The following is an 18,904-nucleotide window of genomic DNA, read 5'->3' as shown; positions in this document are numbered from 1 at the left end:
ACTAACGATCAAAATTACTCACCTTATCGTTGATCGTTGACACGCTGTCCATTTCCCAATTATCGTTGCTGTTGCAGGACGCAGGTTGTTCGTCGTTCCTGCGGCAGCACACATCACTATGTGTGACACCGCAGAAAGGAGGAACCTCACCGTACCTGCGGCCGCCGGCAATGAGGAAGGAAGTAGATAGGCGGGATGTTCGTCCCGCTCATCTCCGCCCTTCCGCTTCTATTGGGCGGCCGCTTAGTGACATCGCTGTAACGCCGAACGGACTGCCCCTTTAGAAAGGAGGCGGTTCACCGGTCACAGCGATGTCGCTAGGCAAGTAAGTAGTGAGATGGGTCCGGGGCGATGTTGTGCACCATAGACAGCGATTTGCTCGTGACGCACAACCGACGGGGGTGGGTACGCTCGCTAGCGATATCGCTAGCAATATCGCAGCGTGTAAAGTGGCCTGTAGACACATGTCATTTAGTTTTAGAGCTGAGCGCAGTGCAGCGGCCTACTTAACTCCTCTTCCCGTGTGAATAGTGCTTCCCCAAGTTCACCAAAGTGAATCAAGGTGGGCCAGCTACTGTGGGAGGAATCGGGGGAGCTGAAGGGAGCTCCTAGACAGCAGTGACTGGCTTATTCCCTTCAGTCAGTCTATCTACATGGACCAGTGACTACAGTAAGGAACAGGGACTGGGTAAAAGGAGGAAGTGGAGCATGAAGAACAGAGAAAGAAGATAGACTGAAAGCAAAGGAAAAACCACAAAAAGGAGGAAGCAGAGCGGAAGATAGCTGAATTAGGTAGGAGTTAGAAGGGAAGCTCCATAGCATGTGAGCTACCTAGAGGTCAGGCAGACAAAAAAAGGCAAAGCCACAATTTCAAATGAGGCCACAAACAGCAACAGGCATCATCACTCTCTTGGTAATGATTTCACATTTGCTGAGCAGAGGCCAGTCTTGTGTTTAGAGTGAGGTGGGGAAACTGTATAGTTGCCAAGCGCATTTATCCCCAAAGGGGCTCATGGCAAGACCCTATATAGCATAAAATCACAGGCATGATAAGCGCTGCCAAGGTGATGCACATCCAAAGGAGGTGAAGTATACATATTTTATTGAATAAAAAGTCAATAAAAAGTAAATATTTCAATGAAAAGTCATACTTCACCTCCTCTGGATGTCCATCTCCTTGACAGCACTCATCAAGCCTGTGATGTTTTGGGTTCAATATCGATATTGCTCAGTTCCCGTGCTTACAGTCCAAGAAACCAGCTGCATTTGATGCAGTAACCACCCATACGCTAAACAGTGTTGTGACTACACTGCACAATAGGGTTAGGTGAGTGAAGCAGTTCACAGTTATTACATCAATTGGTTGGTTGATATGCACTGACAGGGATTTTCATTATTATTTTTTTTTTTTTAATGTGGCCTAGAGAGGCCGAAAATTTGGAAACCCCTAGTATATGGCATTACAAAATACAGCGGGTGAAGAATTATCGAACATGTCAACAATTTTCTAAGTAAATAGATTTCTAAAACTGCTATTGACGTGAATTTCTCACCAGATGTCAGTAGCAACCAATCCACACAGGCAAAGACATCAAACCATAGGTGTCCATAAATTTTATGATGTCTAAAATGAAAAATTACACAGGGAAAAAGAACTTAAAATGCTTACTGAAATGTATTTAATAATTCATACTGAAGCCTTTGTTGGTGATGACAGCTTCAAGACACCACCTGTATGGAGAAACTGGTCCCTGCATGGCTCAGGTGTGATTTTGGCCATTCTTCCACACAAACACTCTTCAAATCCTGAGGATTTTGTGGGCTCCTCCTAGTTCCTTCCATAAATTTTCTATTGGATTCAGGTCAGGTGATTGGCTGGGCCATTCTATCAGCTTTATTTTCTTTCTCTGAAACCAATTAAGAGTTTCCTTGGCTGTGTGTTTGGGATCATTGTCTTGCATGTCCACCTTGTTTCATCTTCATCGTCCTGGTAGATGGCAGCAGATTTTTACGTTTTACGTTTTTGGTACATTTGTCCATTCATCCTTCCTTTGATCATATGAAGTGTTCTAGTGCCATACGCTGAAAAACAGCAGCACACCATGACGTTCCCACCTCCAAACTTCCCTGTTGGTATGATATGGGGTGATATGCAGTGCCTTTTGGCCTCCAAACAGGGTATATATTATGGCATCTAAAGAGTTACATTTTGGTCTCATCTGACCAGACTATACTCTCCCAGTATTTCACAGGCTTGTCTAAATGTTGTTTAGAAAACTTTAAACGTGCTTGAATGAACTTCTGTTAACAGTGAGCCTGCCTACAGGCCATGGAAGTTGAGTGCATGCCCAATTGTTGTCTTTGAAACAATAGTACCTGCTGATTCCAGGTCTTTTTGTTGCTCTCCACAGATTGTCCCTGGCTCTTGGACAGTTCTTCTGATAATTCGTTTTACTCCTCTATCTGAAATTTTGCAGGAACACCTGGTTGTGGCTGGTTTATGGTGAAGTTATGTTCTTTCCATTTCCGGATTATGGCCCCAACAGTGTTCACTGGAACCTTCAGTAGTTTAGAAATTCTTCTGTAATGAATGTCATCAGAATATTTTACAATAATAAGATTGCAAAGGTCTTAAGACAGCTCACTGGTTTTACCAACCATGAGATGTTTGTTTTGTGGCATTTTAGTAATGAGACACCTTTTTATAGGCCAGCAGTTGAACCAGTTGATATTATTTTTGACTAAGTGGCAGAATTGCTTTCTAATTACTGATAGATTTCAGCTCGTCTCATGACTTTCCATGGCTTTTGCACCTCTCTTTCTTGATGTGTCATTTCTCATTATTACATATAACTTAATTTATGGACATCTATGGTTTGATTTATTTGCCTGTGTGGATTGAATGGGTTGTTACTGACATCTGGTGAGAAATTCATGTCAATAGCACTATTACAAATATATCTTCTTAGAAAATTGGTGAAATGTTCACTACTAAATTCACCCTCTGTATGTTGGTGATAAATAGGAAAATTAAAAAAACAATACATGAGAGGGAGGGGGAGGAGGGGTATTGGGGACTGTTTGAGATTATTTGATTATATTAATGTTTCAACTTTTGTTATTATCACCTTTGACTTACATATTGTATTTTGAGACTTAATAAAAAGAAGTTTAAAAAAAACAAACAAAAAAACCCCAATACATATAATAGTGTATACATGTAATAATTACCACATGCTGCATTCTTGATCAATTTTAGAACCTGCTGGGTAGGCTGTTCCATGGTAAATACAAGGGCAGCTAGTAACAGAAACACAGGAACCGTTGTCCAGGATAAGCCCTAATGCAAGAAGCAAATTGAAGAGTATCCTTTGAATCTGTAGAATTGCATTATTTTTACCAAATAACTACACTGTAATATTTAGGAAAGGTTAAAAATGACCTACTAATATTATTAATTAGCAAATTTTTAATGTACCTAAATAAGGCTCTATTGATTCACCCTATCCACGAGAAGTGTTTGTGCTCACGGAATCAGTTGTTCTTTATCTTTTAAATTAAAAGGAGCCTGTCATGTCCCCCATGCTCTCCAACCCACCAACATTTGTATCTTTATTACTAAATAACCTGCCTAAGGGTATGTGTGCACGTTGCAGTACAGAAAAGAACGCACCCTCTGGCAGACTGGACACTGCGTTTGTAAAAAAAAATATGCATCCACAACGCATGCATTTTGGATGCTTTTTCCATGCATTTTGCATGCGTTTTGGATGCATTTTTGATAGTGCATTCCCCCGGCAATTCAGCTCTGCTACATGCCGGCTGACAGCACACACAGACAGAGTCGCGCGATGATCACCCGACTTCATTATCATACCACGGCTCTGTCTGTGTGTGGCATCCTGATTAGCGGTCACCCGTGAAGGACTCACCGGTGACCGCTAATCCCCTGAGTGACTGAAGTGAGCAGCGCGATTAGCGCTGCCGTCACTCAGGTTACCCGCGGCTAGCTGGAGTCCTCTACCCGAGACCGCAACTCCCCTGTGACTTCATCGCTGATCGCGCAGCTCAGTTCAGTTGCTGCGTGGAGCTGACAGAGAGCGGTCTGGTCTGTGACCGCTCTTGTCAGCTTCATGTAGCAGAGCTGAGAGCATCGCGGGACCTCGTGTGGATTACGTCAGACCTGGAGGGGTATTTGAGGATTTTAATAAAGTGGTGAAAGAGGGTGGGTTTTTTTGTCTGTTATTCCAAATAAAGGATTTTTTGGATGTGTGTGTTTATTTTCTTTAACTTACAGGTTAATTATGGAAGGTATCTCGGGGAGACGCCTGCCATGATTAACCTAGGACTTAGTGGCAGCTATGGGCTGCTGCCATTAACTCATTACCTCGATTGCCACCGCACCAGGGCAATTCGGGATGAGCCGGGTAGAGTCCTGGGACTGTAGCATCTAAACGATGCGGCAATTCCGGGCGGCTGCTGGCTGATATTGTTAGGCTGGGGGGCTCCCCATAACGTGGTGCTCCCCATCCTGAGAATACCAGCCTTCAGCCGTGTGGCTTTATCCTGGCTGGTATCAGAATTGGGGGGGACCGCACGTCGTTTTTTTTAATGATTTATTTATTTATTTTACTGCACGATATAGACCCGCCCACCTGCAGCTGTGATTGGTTGCAGTGAGACAGCTGTCACTCAGCGTGGGGGCGTGTCTGACTGCAACCAATCATAGGCGCCGGTGGGTGGGGAAAGCAGGGAATGCCAGATTGAATAATGAGCGGTCGGCATTTTCAAAAGAGGAAAAGCCGCCAGAGCAGTGTAACAGCCGTGCAGCGCCGCGCTGGGGATCGGGGATCGGTGAGTATGAGAGAGGGGGAGAGACTGACCGACGGACAGAGAGAGGGACAGACAGAGAGAGAGACTGACCGATAGAGAGAGAGAGAGAGACAGACAGAGCGACCAACTGACAGAGAAAGAGACCGACCGACAGACAGAGGGAGATTCACCGACATCCACAGACAGAGATTAACCGACATTGACAGAGACTGAAAAGACCTGCATTTTGCTTGTCAAAAAAGCATGCGGAACGCAACAAAAATGCAGTCCAAGTGCCTTTTGGTTGCGTTTTGACCCACATCATTGATTTCAATGAGCGGAGAACGCAGCTATAACGCACAAAATAAGTGACATGCTGCTTTTTTTCTGCAGCAATTTTGGGCATCCAAAACGCTGCGTTTACAAACGCAGCGTGTGCATTGATTTTTCGGCTTTCTCATAGACTTTGCTGGGGAAGCTGAACGCATGCAATTTGGCACTGAAAACGCTGCAGTTCAAAACACAGCGTTTCCGCGGAAAAAAACGCAACGTGCGCACATAGCCTTACCAGCCCTTTATACTGTGTGACAATCTAAAAACATGTTTAAGAAAATTCTTTATAGACCTTATTCTTAATATGCTAATTAGGCTTTTGATTAGTTGATGGGGCAGTAGTTTCCCCAGACTAGTTGCCCTCTCAGGATGTTATCACACCACTATGGGGGTGATAACATGATTTGGAAGTCTTGGCTTCATTGCCAGCTCTCTGCAAATCTTGACCATGCAAACGGCTTTCTTCAGTAACATCAATGCTCATTTAAAGCAAGGTGTATGCATCCTGGCTTCAGAGAGATTAATATTATCTGGATCTTTCTCCCTTTTGGTATCAAAGTCATTGATTGTGGCTTTTTCCTGATGAAGAAGCCGGTGTAGGCTTTGAAACGCATAGAAATAAACCACAGCTGATAATAACTCTCATGATCATGGATTCATCTTCCTTATACCAGAAGGGCATCACAAAAAAAAAAGTCCAGATAATATTCATCCCCCTCATCCTTCTCGCCTTTGGATTTGCAGCAGCCCTACATTATATGTGCATTACTATTCCAACCAGGTGAGCACGCCTATTATTTGTCCTATCCTCCATACCACTGGATAAGACCATATGCGCTCTCTTTTTTCCCCCAGCACATCCCCTGGCTTCTGAGATGTGCACTGCGCATGTCCAGAAGTAATAGCGCAGTACACCTCGGAATCCGGGAAGCGTACACCTGGCTTCAGAGGTGCAAAGATGTTAGTAAAGAAAGCCACTTGCATGTGCGAGATTTGCAGAGAGCTGGCGATGATGCCAGTTCTTGCAAATCATCTTATCACCCCCACAGTGGACTGATAACATGCTGAGAGGGCCAACTAGTCTGAGGAAACTAATGTCCCACCGACTAGCCAAAAGCCTAATTAGCATATTAAAAACAGGGTTTCCAAAGACTTTTTTAAACATTTGTTTAGCTGTCAGGCAGTATAAAGGGAGGGTTGGGCAGGGTATTTAGTAATAAATATACAAATGCTGGTGAGTTGGAGGATATGGGGCACATGACAGGTTCCCTTTAGCCTAAAAGATAAAGAACAACTGATTCTGTGAGCGCAAACACTTCTGGTGTCTATGGGGAAATGCCGCACAGAAAACTCAGTGTATACACAAGAAAAATGAACATGTTGTGAATTTGAAGCATGCACCGCAGGTCAGTTTACACAGCATAAAAAGGAAGCAAAGTGGACGTGAGATTTTTATAAATCCCATCCACTTTGATTGTGCTGTAAAACGCTGCATTTTTGAAGCAGCAAAAATATGCAGCATCAAAAAGGCGATAAAAACTCATTGTGGGCATGTACCCTTCAAATTGACATTTTGGACCATGGGCGCGGTCATGCAGCGGGCCCAAGCTGAGCGCTATCCCATGCAGCAGCTTTGCCTCTGCCACATAAGAGAAGTGCAGGACACTGTGGATGGTTAAATCCAATGACTCGGCCAGATTCAGAGCACCGAAGCAAGGCAACCAGCCCATCAAGGTGGCAGATATTACAGGATGGATAGGCAAAAAGCTATACATTATAACAGTAAAAATCCCTTCATTCCTGAGAACAAAGAGGATTTCTAAAAGGAAGTAAAAGGCAAAGTTGCTTTTTTTTATAAGCACTTTACTAGTTTAGCTATTTAAGAACTTGAGTCAATCCCTTTAATAATGGACGAGATGGGTGTGTAGAACGTCTACCCAGGTGGTAGGAGATTCTGCTCAATGCTAATTTATTAATATTGAACACAATGAATTATATAGGTGAGAATTACATTGATTTTTACTCATGAATGTCAGATACATGACCGGAGGGGCACATCTGATTAATGTGTATTATTTACTATTCTCTTACCATCTGGACAGTAACATCCATCCAGGCAGTGCAAATTGCTTCCAAGACATTCTTTTTCATAAGTACAAGTTGGTGGACAGCAGCTTATACAATCTCGGTGAACAAAACTGTTTTCACATTTTTCAGCTGAAATAAAACATAAATCATATAAATACACTCAATCTTGGAACTTTGGGACGGATTTATTATTACATTTTCACTTTTTTGTGTAGATTTTGGTGTTTTTCATTTTTTCGTTTGCACCTTATGCTTCTTTTGCCTATGGTTTTTGGTTTTTTCTTTTTATATTCCTCAATGAGGGCAATTTTTGTGTTTTTAGACATTTTCAACCGATTTATCAAGTGTGACTGTTCAAAGTTGAGCCCATCCTGGAATGATTTCATTTATACATTTTTGTAAAAAAAAATTTGTGTGACATTTTGTGCTAAATAGTCATAAAAAAAAGGCAAAGAAGGAAATAGAGGCAATTTTTTACGTTGTACAAATTTTAGGAATTGCACAGCATTTTGAGGAATATGACTTAAAAAATATAGATAATTGTAAGATAATTACGTTCCCTATCATCCAGGTATACATTGCATGTTATCTGCTTACACTGCCATACAGTAGATATAAAAAGTATACACACCCCTGTTAAGATACAAGGGTTTTTATGTAAAATAATAGTACCAAGAAGAATCACTTCATAACTGTTTCCACCTTTAATGTGACCCATATCTGTAGATTTTTTTGGGGAGAAACAAACTAGAATCATTTTGAGGGGCAAAATAACAATAAAACTACAATAATGTGGTTGCAATAAAGGCAAACACTCTTTTATAATTGGGGCTGTGGTTGAGTTCAGAATTAACAAATCCCATTTACGCTTGTGTTAGGCAGTAGTCATTACATAGCTGCCATCATTTAAAGTAATTCTGACTAACCCAATATAAAGTTTAATTTATCTACAAGGTTTTTTCCTGACCTTTTCTTAAGCTGGGTTCACACATAGTGACAGCAACAATGACATCGCTGTTACGTCACCATTTTCTGTGACGTAACAGCGACCTTGTAAGTCGCTGCTATGATCGCTGCTTAGCTGTCAAACACAGCGACGCAGCAGCGATCATAACGTCGCTACATGTGCAGAGAGCAGGGAGCCGCGCACACTGCTTAGCGCTGGCTCCTTGCTCTCCTAGCTACAGTACACATCGGGTTAATTACCCGATGTGTACTGCAGCTACATGTGCACAGAGCAGGGAGCCGCGCACACTGCTTAGCGCTGGCTCCTTGCTCTCCTAGCTACAGTACACATAGGGTTAATTACCCGATGTGTACTGCAGCTACATGTCACAGTGCAGAGAGCAGGGAGCCGCGCACACTGCTTAGCGCTGGCTCCTTGCTCTCCTAGCTACAGTACACATAGGGTTAATTACCCGATGTGTACTGCAGCTACATGTGCACAGAGCAGGGAGCCGCGCACACTGCTTAGCGCTGGCTCCTTGCTCTCCTAGCTACAGTACACATAGGGTTAATTACCCGATGTGTACTGCAGCTACATGTGCACAGAGCAGGGAGCCGCGCACACTGCTTAGCGCTGGCTCCTTGCTCTCCTAGCTACAGTACACATAGGGTTAATTACCCGATGTGTGCTGCAGCTACATGTGCAGAGAGCAGGAGCCGGCACTAGCAGCAAGAGCGGCGGAGGCTGGTAACGAAGGTAAATATCGGGTAACCAGGGAAAGGTCTTCCCTTGGTTACCCGATGTTTACAGTGGTTACAGCTTTCCGCAGCTGCCAGACGCCGGCTCCTGCTCCCTGCTCGCTTCATTTCGTCGCTCTCTCGCTGTCACACACAGCGATGTGTGCATCACAGCGGGAGAGCGACGACGAAAAAATGAAGCAGGACATTCAGCAACGAGCAACGACCTCACAGCAGGGGCCAGCTCGTTGCTGGATGTCACACACAGCAACAGCGACGGGACGTCGCTTTAACGTCACAGAAAATAGTGACGTAGCAGCGACGTCGTTGTCGTCGTCGCTGTGTGTGACACCACCTTAACTAGCATGATACAGAGAAAGCCATAGTCTGTAAACAGCTTACAACACAGCAAAGGGATCCCATTGTAGAAAAGTTATGTCATGAGAAGGGGATACAAAAAACTATAAGGTATTAGACATACCATGGAACACTGTGAAGAAGTTGCTTAAATTTGGCACAAAACTAATATTGCCTAGAACTGGACATCCCTCAAACATTGATGAAAAGACAAGAGGAAAATTGGTCCAGAAGGCTGTCAAGAGGCCTACGCATACCTGCAAATCACTGAATGCATGGATTTACTACAGTAGAAGAAGACCAAGCTTTCGGAATAACCCAGCCAGAGCCCAGCATTGAATCTAATTGAAAATCTGTGGGTGACCTGAAGAGGGTTGTGCACAGAAATGCTCTCACAATCACCCAGATTTGGAGTTTTACTACAAGGGTGAAGGTTGCCAATTCTAGATGTGCCATGCTGAAAGACTTCTACCCAAAGAGACTCAATGCTGTCATAAATCAAAAGGTACTTCAGCAAAGTATTAGTTTAAGGGTGTGCATATTTATGCAACCACATTATTTCGTTCTTAACAGTCAGTAAAAATATAGAGAACTGTGATGCAATTAGGATATGCTGTCTGATTGCACTGATACATAAACTAGCATGTGTGAGATTGATTGACTAGGATCAAAAAGTTAAATGTCTTGTTTTCTGGGGGGCTTTTGCACACTTGGGCCACATAAATTAACAAATGGGAACTGTTCCATAGCATATAATGGGCACCTCTTCTATCCCTGAAAACACCGAATACATATGGGAAATTTGGAGGTGGGAAAGGGGCCTATTTCATACACAATGTTTCCTGGAAATTAAGCAGATTGTCACATTTTCTCATGTATTAAAGATTGGATGACTGAGCTGTCATTGAACTCACTGACAGCTCAGCATGCCCCAGGACTCGAATGGACCACTGAGCTGTCAATCACCAAACTGGCAGCTCAGTACACCCCAGGACCCGATTGGACCACTGAGCTGTCACTCACCAAACTGGCAGCTCAGTACACCTCAGGACCCGATTGGACCACTGAGCTGTCACTCACCAAACTGGCAGCTCAGTACACCTCAGGACCCGATTGGACCACTGAGCTGTCACTCACCGAACTGGCAGCTCAGTACACAACAGGACTCGATTGGACCACTGAGCTATCACTCACCAAACTGGCAGCTCAGTACACCCCAGGACCCGATTAGACCACTGAGCTGTCACTCACCGAACTGGCAGCTCAGTACACAACAGGACTCGATTGGACCACTGAGCTATCACTCACCAAACTGGCAGCTCAGTACACCCCAGGACCCGATTGGACCACTGAGCTGTCACTCACCAAACTGACAGCTCAGTACACCTCAGGACCCGATTGGACCACTGAGCTGTCACTCACCGAACTGGCAGCTCAGTACACAACAGGACTCGATTGGATCACTGAGCTATCACTCACCAAACTGGCAGCTCAGTACACCTCAGGACCCGATTGGACCACTGAGCTGTCACTCACCAAACTGGCAGCTCAGTACACCTCAGGACCCGATTGGACCACTGAGCTGTCACTCACCAAACTGGCAGCTCAGTACACCTCAGGACCCGATTGGACCACTGAGCTGTCACTCACCGAACTGGCAGCTCAGTACACAACAGGACTCGATTGGACCACTGAGCTATCACTCACCAAACTGGCAGCTCAGTACACCCCAGGACCCGATTAGACCACTGAGCTGTCACTCACCAAACTGGCAGCTCAGTACACAACAGGACTCGATTGGACCACTGAGCTATCACTCACCAAACTGGCAGCTCAGTACACCCCAGGACCCGATTGGACCACTGAGCTGTCACTCACCAAACTGGCAGCTCAGTACACCTCAGGACCCGATTGGACCACTGAGCTGTCACTCACCGAACTGGCAGCTCAGTACACAACAGGACTCGATTGGATCACTGAGCTATCACTCACCAAACTGGCAGCTCAGTACACCTCAGGACCCGATTGGACCACTGAGCTGTCACTCACCAAACTGGCAGCTCAGTACACCTCAGGACCCGATTGGACCACTGAGTTGTCACTCACTAAACTGGCAGCTCAGTACACCCCAGGACCCGATTGGACCACTGAGCTGTCACTCACCAAACTGGCAGCTCAGTACACCCCAGGACCCGATTGGACCACTGAGCTGTCACTCACCAAACTGGCAGCTCAGTACACCTCAGGACCCGATTGGACCACTGAGCTGTCAAACACCGAACTGGCAGCTCAGTACACAACAGGACTGGATTGGATTACTGAGCTATCACTCACCAAACTGGCAGCTCAGTACACCTCAGGACCCGATTGGACCACTGAGCTGTCACTCACCAAACTGGCAGTCAGTACACCTCAGGACCCGATTGGACCACTGAGTTGTCACTCACTAAACTGGCAGCTCAGTACACCCCAGGACCCGATTGGACCACTGAGTTGTCACTCACTAAACTGGCAGCTCTACACACCCAGAGGAGGGTGAGTAAAATACAAAGGTTTTCCGAAAATCCATCAAAAGTAGATGCCTGCGCCTCAATGTTATCAGTATCTCCAATAAAAAGTCTGTAGTAATATATTACCTGTTATTTTGCGTACACATTTACAAATAAAATGTTTTTCCTATCACTATAATACTGTACTTACTGCATGCAGGGAAGTCATCGCGCCAGTCTCGTATGGGAAAGCCGGAATGGGAGCATGCTCTTGCGTACTCCATTACAGCGCGACAGTAGGTTTCTTCATCATCTAGTCTAAGGACACAAAAGAATGATCACCATAACTGATGTGTCATTTATCGCTACATTATACTTCTAAGAATTATGTCTTTTATTGCATTAATTGTACGACCTATCCGTGAGAAATCTGTGGGTTCACACGAGTGTATAAACAAATTGGTCCCATTCTCATCCAGAAAAGTGGCACAATTTTTTCTGACTTGTCATCCATGTTCCATCCGTTCTGTTACTCACAAGCTATTAATCTTTTACAGGACCATTTAGTTTCCCATCTTACAGAATAGTGATGTATCCATACAATCAAGATGCCATTCTGATGGTCCATATGACATCTGATTTTTTTCTTGCACTTCGGAGTCTTTTTTTTTTTCTCATGCCGAATACAGCTGAGAAAAAAACGCAGATCTGCCCGGCCTCATTGAATAACATTGGTCCGAGTGCAATCCCATTTTTTATCAGATGGCACTCTACCAATTTATACGCTCATGTAAGTGATCCCTAACAGACAGAGATGCTTCCACTTGGTTCACAGTTTCTCATTATTTGGCTATATTTTTAGTAATCTAAAGAAAGTGAAAATGTATACGGCAAAGACCAGAAAATACATTAAGGGCGGCTTTGCACGTTGCAACATCGCACATGCGATGTCGGTGGGGTCAAATCGAAAGTGACGCACTTCCGGCGTCACTTTCGAGATCGTAGTGTGTAAATGCTAGATGATACGATTAACGAGCGCAAAAGCATCGTTATCATATCATCGTTGCAGGCTCCGACTTTTTCATAATTATGCTGCATAGACAGGTATGATGTAGTTCCTTGCTCCTGCGGCTGCACACATCGCTGTGTATAACGCCGCAGGAGCGAGGAACATCTCCTACCTGCCGCCGGCGGCTATGCGGAAGGAAGGAGGTGGGCGGGATGTTTACATCCTGCTCATCTCTGCCCCTCCGCCGCTATTGGCCGCCTGCCATGTGACGTCGCTATGACGGCGCACGACCCGTCCCATTAGGAAGGAGGCGGGTCGCTGGCCAGAGCGACGGTCGCAGGGCAGGTGAGTGCATGTGAAGCTGGCGTACCGATAATTTTCGCTACGGCAGCTATCACAAGATATCGTACCTGCGACGGGGGCGGGGACTATCGCGTGCGACATCGCAGCATCGGCTTGCGATGTCGCAACGTGCAAAGCCCGCCTAAGAGTTCCCCAGTAGTACACCCATACTGTCCATCAGTGTGTCTTCTAGCGCAGCTCATTCCCATGCAGGTGAACAGAGCTGAACAGCAATACTAGCCGCACGCTATGGAGGTGTTCTAGAAAAGCCGTAAACCCTTATTTGTAATCCTAGACAAACATATTCATTGTGATTTGTTTGATTCTTCAACCTGTTAACACTTACTTGCAGAGATCGTTCATGCAGCTGGCAATGAAGGAATACGGGTCAATAGTCTCATGGCAGCTCAGAAAAGGGAAGTGCAACAGCACTTGACACTTGAGGAATATTGCCTGTTTTCAAATAATACAGGGTCAACATGATGTGCTGCGAAACCTCTCGTATAATACATGGCAATGAGAAATGCTACACATCATCGTCACATCTATTCCTCACACAAACATAGCTGCTCTCAAAGCTGAAGTTCACCCTTATACTTAAAGTGAACTCTACTTGACTAGATTTGTCCTCAGATACTTATTTTATGTGTTGGGTGTTGTGTGTATGTAGCGCCCTGGAAAACCAGATGAACATGTAAGCCCCCGCATAACACCCATTCCACGAAGGGTTAAACTAGCCGACCTGAAACCCTGGTCACCCCCCTCAGGGAAGGACGGACACACCAGTGGGCGGGACCAGGCGGATAGGGAACGCCCACCTAGGGGTCTGGAGAGCCCGGGGCGGGAAAACAGAGTAGATCAGTTGAGGGAGCGTTCAAGTGAGGAGTGAAGTTTGGCAGGTGCCAGGGTCGGAGCACTGACACCTTGGCTAGGTGGCAGACAGTAGCAAGAGTCTGCAGGAGACGGGAAGATGGCTGCCGGAGATCCGAGGTGGACCGGGACAGGGTTGGAGCCCGCCGGTACCAACACCGGAGAACCGACCCGGAAACCGTGTGCACAGAGGGGGTACTTGGACCCTGAAGTCAGGACCGGCACCAACGCCCTAGCTAATTAACCAATTGAGGGCAGGATTTTAGGTCCTGTCCCAACCTAAAGCGGGCTTTACAAGCTACGATATCGTTAATGAATTATCATAGGGGTCACGGTGTTTCTGACGCACATCCGGCGTCATTAACGATATCGCAGGGTGTCACACTTATGAGCGACCTTAAATGATCGCAAAAGCGGTCAAAATCGTTTGCCGCGGAGAGGTTGTAATGAAACAAAAAATTGTTGTCTGCTTATTAGCGATGTTGTTCGTTGTTCCTGCGGCAGCACACATCGCTATGTGTGACACCGCAGGAGCGAACATCTCCTTACCTGCCTCCACTGGCAATGCGGAAAGAAGGAGGTGGGTGGGATGTTACGTCCTGCTCATCTCCGCCCCTCCGCTTCTATTTGAAGCCTGCCGTGTGACGTCGCTGTGACGCCGCATGAACCAGAGTGACGTCGCAGGGCAGGTAAGTGCGTGTGACGGGGTTAAGCAAGGTTGTGCGGCACGGGCAGCGATTTGCTTGTCGCACAACCGATGGGGGTGAGTACGATCGCTTGCGATCTCGCTAGCGAGATCGCAGCGTGTAAAGCCCGCTTAAGTCCCGAAAAGTAGACAACCACCCACAGAGAGGGATAGGGCAACCACCAGGGCCTGTAGATCCCAAGAGTCAGTGTCAGATGGGCACGGCTCCCAACCAAAGGACCGGGAGCGGACTCCCGCGTTTCACACCGGGAAGTCCTACCTGCAACACACTGAGTGCAAAAGAGAGAGACTTTGACTACCAACCCGGTTGTGGGATCAGGTACACCCGTCTGCGGCAGCCGGCCACCATTACCTTGGTTTACCACAGGACTTGTGTGCTTTATTTGCCCATGAGTAACATCCCCGGCCTGGCCGGGTGCGCCGGCCCCTGCACTCACCATCCTCAACATTGAGACACTGGGCCCCGGGACATCCATCCCTACCCACAGATGGGTTAACATCCAGCTGCCAGCCCAACATCCCCGGGAGCCCCGCAACGGCAGCGGTGGTGCTACGTCTCACCACACACCGTGGGTGGCGTCACAGACATTTTACAACCAATCCTGTATAAATACGTCCCCCTTTTATTCGGAGTGTCCGCGCGACCCCTGGGTCCGGAAAACCCCTCGAGCCGCACCGTAGATCCAGATCCGAGCAGCACCGGCTGCTGGCACGGGGGCGGCACATGTACAATACCGACTCATACACATGTACTATATGAATGCCCAAAAATCACTCCTTAGAGCTCAGAAGTAGTGATGAGTGAGCAGTTGGATGCTCGGATGGGCACAAATCGAGTACCCGAATATAATGGAAGTCAATGCGGGACTCAAACATTTTTCTGTGAAATCTTCTCTAAAAATGCTGGAGTCCCCCATTGACTTCCATTATACTCGGTTAATCAATTCGCGCCCATCCGAGCATCCAACTGCTTGTTCCAAGTATGGAGCATGGCAGTGCTCGATCATCACTACTCAGAGGTTGTAAGGAGATGATATATGGTCATATTGTGGTAAAACTCTATATTACACATGAACATAATGTCACGGGTGTGTCACGGGCGACAGACAGTCATGTGGTTTCTGGCCATAGAAGGTCACAGCATTTGGCTGCGCAGAATGCTCCCTGACTTTCCATTGTTCCTGCTGTCAGTATTCATTGGAATAGGTAGCTTTCCTGCTGGATTCATCTCTCCCCCTTTTGGACCTAGCAGGAGTTCGCCTTCCACCCACCTGCTGAACATCAGCATTCTCTTGGTGCTTAAATATCCCTTCTTTCATTGGACTGGTGCTGGTGATATTTTTCAGTTCATTCAAGCCTTGGTTGCAAGCAGGTGGTTTGTATTCCTATGTGGTATCGTTGCTAAGACGTTTGCTGAATTTCTACCTGAGTCATCTGTAGATAAGTAGTTCACATGTTTTCCCCTGTGTGTCCTCCTTGTTTTGTCTATAATGTTTAGTAGGGTTGACAATGAGCACATCCCATCCGTTCCCTATTTAGGGCCCAGCACTAGGGATACCTAGGGTCAGGTATCCGGCTCAGCACATAGATGTGGAACCTATCTAAAGTGGTGAGGGACCCCAGAGACTAGCAGTAGGTTTGGTCAGGGGTCATCATATCCCTTTTCCTAGACCCAGGGTTTGCCTTCTCTTCCCTTTCGCTTGGCACTTCCCCATACCTAGTGTGACACATAGATTGTAGCTGAATTCAATGGTGCAAGAAAGCAGAAAAGAACAAGAAAAGAGAATTTAAAATCAGTGATCAGTAAATATAGATGGCAGAGGGCTTCTTAAATTCTGATCAGAATGGGAACTAAGAAGTTTTCTAAATGTTTGTGTAGCTGCAATAGATCACTGTTTGAGTTTTGGATGTGGAGATGCCTGGCAATGACTAAATAGAGTTTGTATCTAGCATCCAGCTGAAGAGGACATATCTCTGAGATGCTGAGAGAACGGTAGGCAGAGGGCATCGCGATCATTATTGTAAACTCTTCTCAATTCCCCTCTGAAACTACAGAATTGTGAATGCAGCTCTGGACTACCACATACCCTCACTCAACATTTTCTTTATTTTATACCGCTATATAGTCTATAGTATTGCGTTAAAAAGTGAACTTGCACTTTACATATTAACAACCAAGGTTACATCCAAATATACAGATTAAATTATATGATTATGGAAAGAGGGAGGCATACCTAAACACCGTCTGTAAAACCTGCAGGGCACACATCAGATTAGCCAAAGCTGATAATGAAATAAGGCTTGCCAGAGATGTCAAAAGCAATAAAAAAAGGATTTTGGAGTTATGTCAAAAATAAAAGAAAAGTCAAAGATGTTATAGGAATTTTACAGGATGAAAATGGTGAAGTTGTAAAAAATGATGCTGAGAAGGCCGAACTTTTAAATTGTTATTTTGCATCTGTTTTCTCTGAAAAAGTAAATGCAAAATCAACTGATCTTCACCATTCTATTGTAGGATTAGAAGAATCCAGGCCATCAATAAACAAAGAGATAGTGAGGGAATACTTAACTAACATTAATGAATTCAAGTCCCCAGGTCTAGATGAATTAAACCCCAGAGTACTGAAGGAGATAGCAGAGGAAATATTAGAACCACTCTTCATAATTTTTGAAAATTCTTGGAGAACAGGAGAAGTTCCAGAAGACTGGAGAAGAGCAAATGTTGACCCTATCTTCAAAAAGGGGAAGAAGGTGGACCCAGGGAACTACAGGCCTGTGAGCCTGACTTCCATACCAGGAAAGATCTTTGAACAGATTATTAAACATTTATGCAAGTACCTGGATGAGGATGAAGTTATTAACCAGAGCCAGCATGGATTTGTAACTAATAAGTCTTGTCAGACTAACTTAATTTCCTTCTATGACAAAATCACTGACTGGGTGGATCAGGGAAATGCAGTGGATATAGTATATATTGACTTCAGCAAAGCGTTTGACAAAGTATCTCATACAATCCTTATTGAAAAAAATGACCAAGTGTGGAATGGACAAGGCAACTGTTAGATGGATTCGTAACTGGCTTAGTAATCTGTGTCAAAGTGTGGTCATAAATGGCTGCACATCCATTTGGAAGACTGTCTCAAGTGGGGTACCAAAGGGCTCTGTCCTGGGACCCATGTTGTTAAACATCTTTATCACTGATTTAGATGAAGGAATTTAGGGTAAACAGATTAAATTTGTTGATGACACAAAGCTAGGAGCAATAGCTAATACTAGAGAAGAGTGAGAGAGTATTCAACAAGATCTAAACAAGTTGGAACAATAGGCAGCAACTAATAGAATGTTTTTTAACAGAGAGAAATGTAAAGTCATACATCTTGGCAAGAATAATAAAAAGATCATATACAGCATGGGAGGAATAAAGCTATCCAACAGAATGTGTGAAAAAGACTTAGGTATACTAATAGATCACAGACTGAACATGAGTCAACAGTGTGATGCAGCAGCAAAAAAGGCAAACGCCATTCTAGGATGTATTAACAGAAGCATACATTCTAGATCACGTGAAGTCATTATCCCCCTTTACTCCTCTTTGGGCAGACCTCATCTGGAATATTGTGTCCAGTTCTTGGCACCACATTTTAAAAAAAGACATCAACAAACTGGAGCAAGTTAAGAGAAGAGTGACCAGAATGGTGACTGGTCTGCAAACCATGTCTTATGAGGAATGGTTACAGGATTTAGGATTGTTTAGCTTGCAAAAGAGAAGACTGAGAGGAGACCTAATAGCTGTCTACAAATATCTTAAAGGCTGTCACACTGTAGAGGGATCAGTTTTATTCTCATTTTCACAAGGAAAGACTAGAAGCAATGGGATGAAACTGATTGGGAGGTGACACAGATTAGATATTAGAAAAAACTTTTTGACAGTGAAGGTGATCAATGAGTGGAACAGGCTGCCACAAGAGGTGGCGAGTTCTCCTTCAATGGAAGTCTTTAAAAAGAGACTGGACGGACATCTGTCTGGGATGATTTAGTGAATCCTGCTTTGAGCAGGGGGTTGGACTAGATGACCCAGGAGGTCCATTCCAACTCTAATATTCTATTATTCTATGATTAGATTAGAATTACAATACATACATAAATTTAATTTGTAAAGTGCTATACTTTTATTTGTAAGGCAGTTTACAAATATCACCCTTTGCAATGAATAAG

At 44.9% G+C, this 18,904-nt stretch overlaps 1 protein-coding gene across 1 annotated transcript in view; it reads right to left on the bottom strand.

The window, feature by feature from the left end:
* Positions 1-18,904, bottom strand: part of OTOGL (otogelin like) — a 315,223-nt gene that overhangs the window by 261,158 nt on the left and 35,161 nt on the right. Inside the window, exons 10-13 of the mRNA XM_075344757.1 lie at positions 13,460-13,566; positions 11,974-12,080; positions 7,237-7,362; positions 3,232-3,340 (exon numbers count right to left, since the gene is read on the bottom strand). Coding sequence (XP_075200872.1) covers positions 3,232-3,340; positions 7,237-7,362; positions 11,974-12,080; positions 13,460-13,566 — 449 coding nt within the window. The remainder of the gene's footprint in view (positions 1-3,231; positions 3,341-7,236; positions 7,363-11,973; positions 12,081-13,459; positions 13,567-18,904) is intronic.

The sequence above is a fragment of the Anomaloglossus baeobatrachus genome, chromosome 4 (genome assembly GCF_048569485.1).
Source record: "Anomaloglossus baeobatrachus isolate aAnoBae1 chromosome 4, aAnoBae1.hap1, whole genome shotgun sequence".
NCBI lineage: Eukaryota > Metazoa > Chordata > Amphibia > Anura > Aromobatidae > Anomaloglossus > Anomaloglossus baeobatrachus.
The sequence above is the reverse complement of the archived record's forward strand: the minus strand, read 5'-3'. Positions and strand labels throughout refer to the sequence as shown.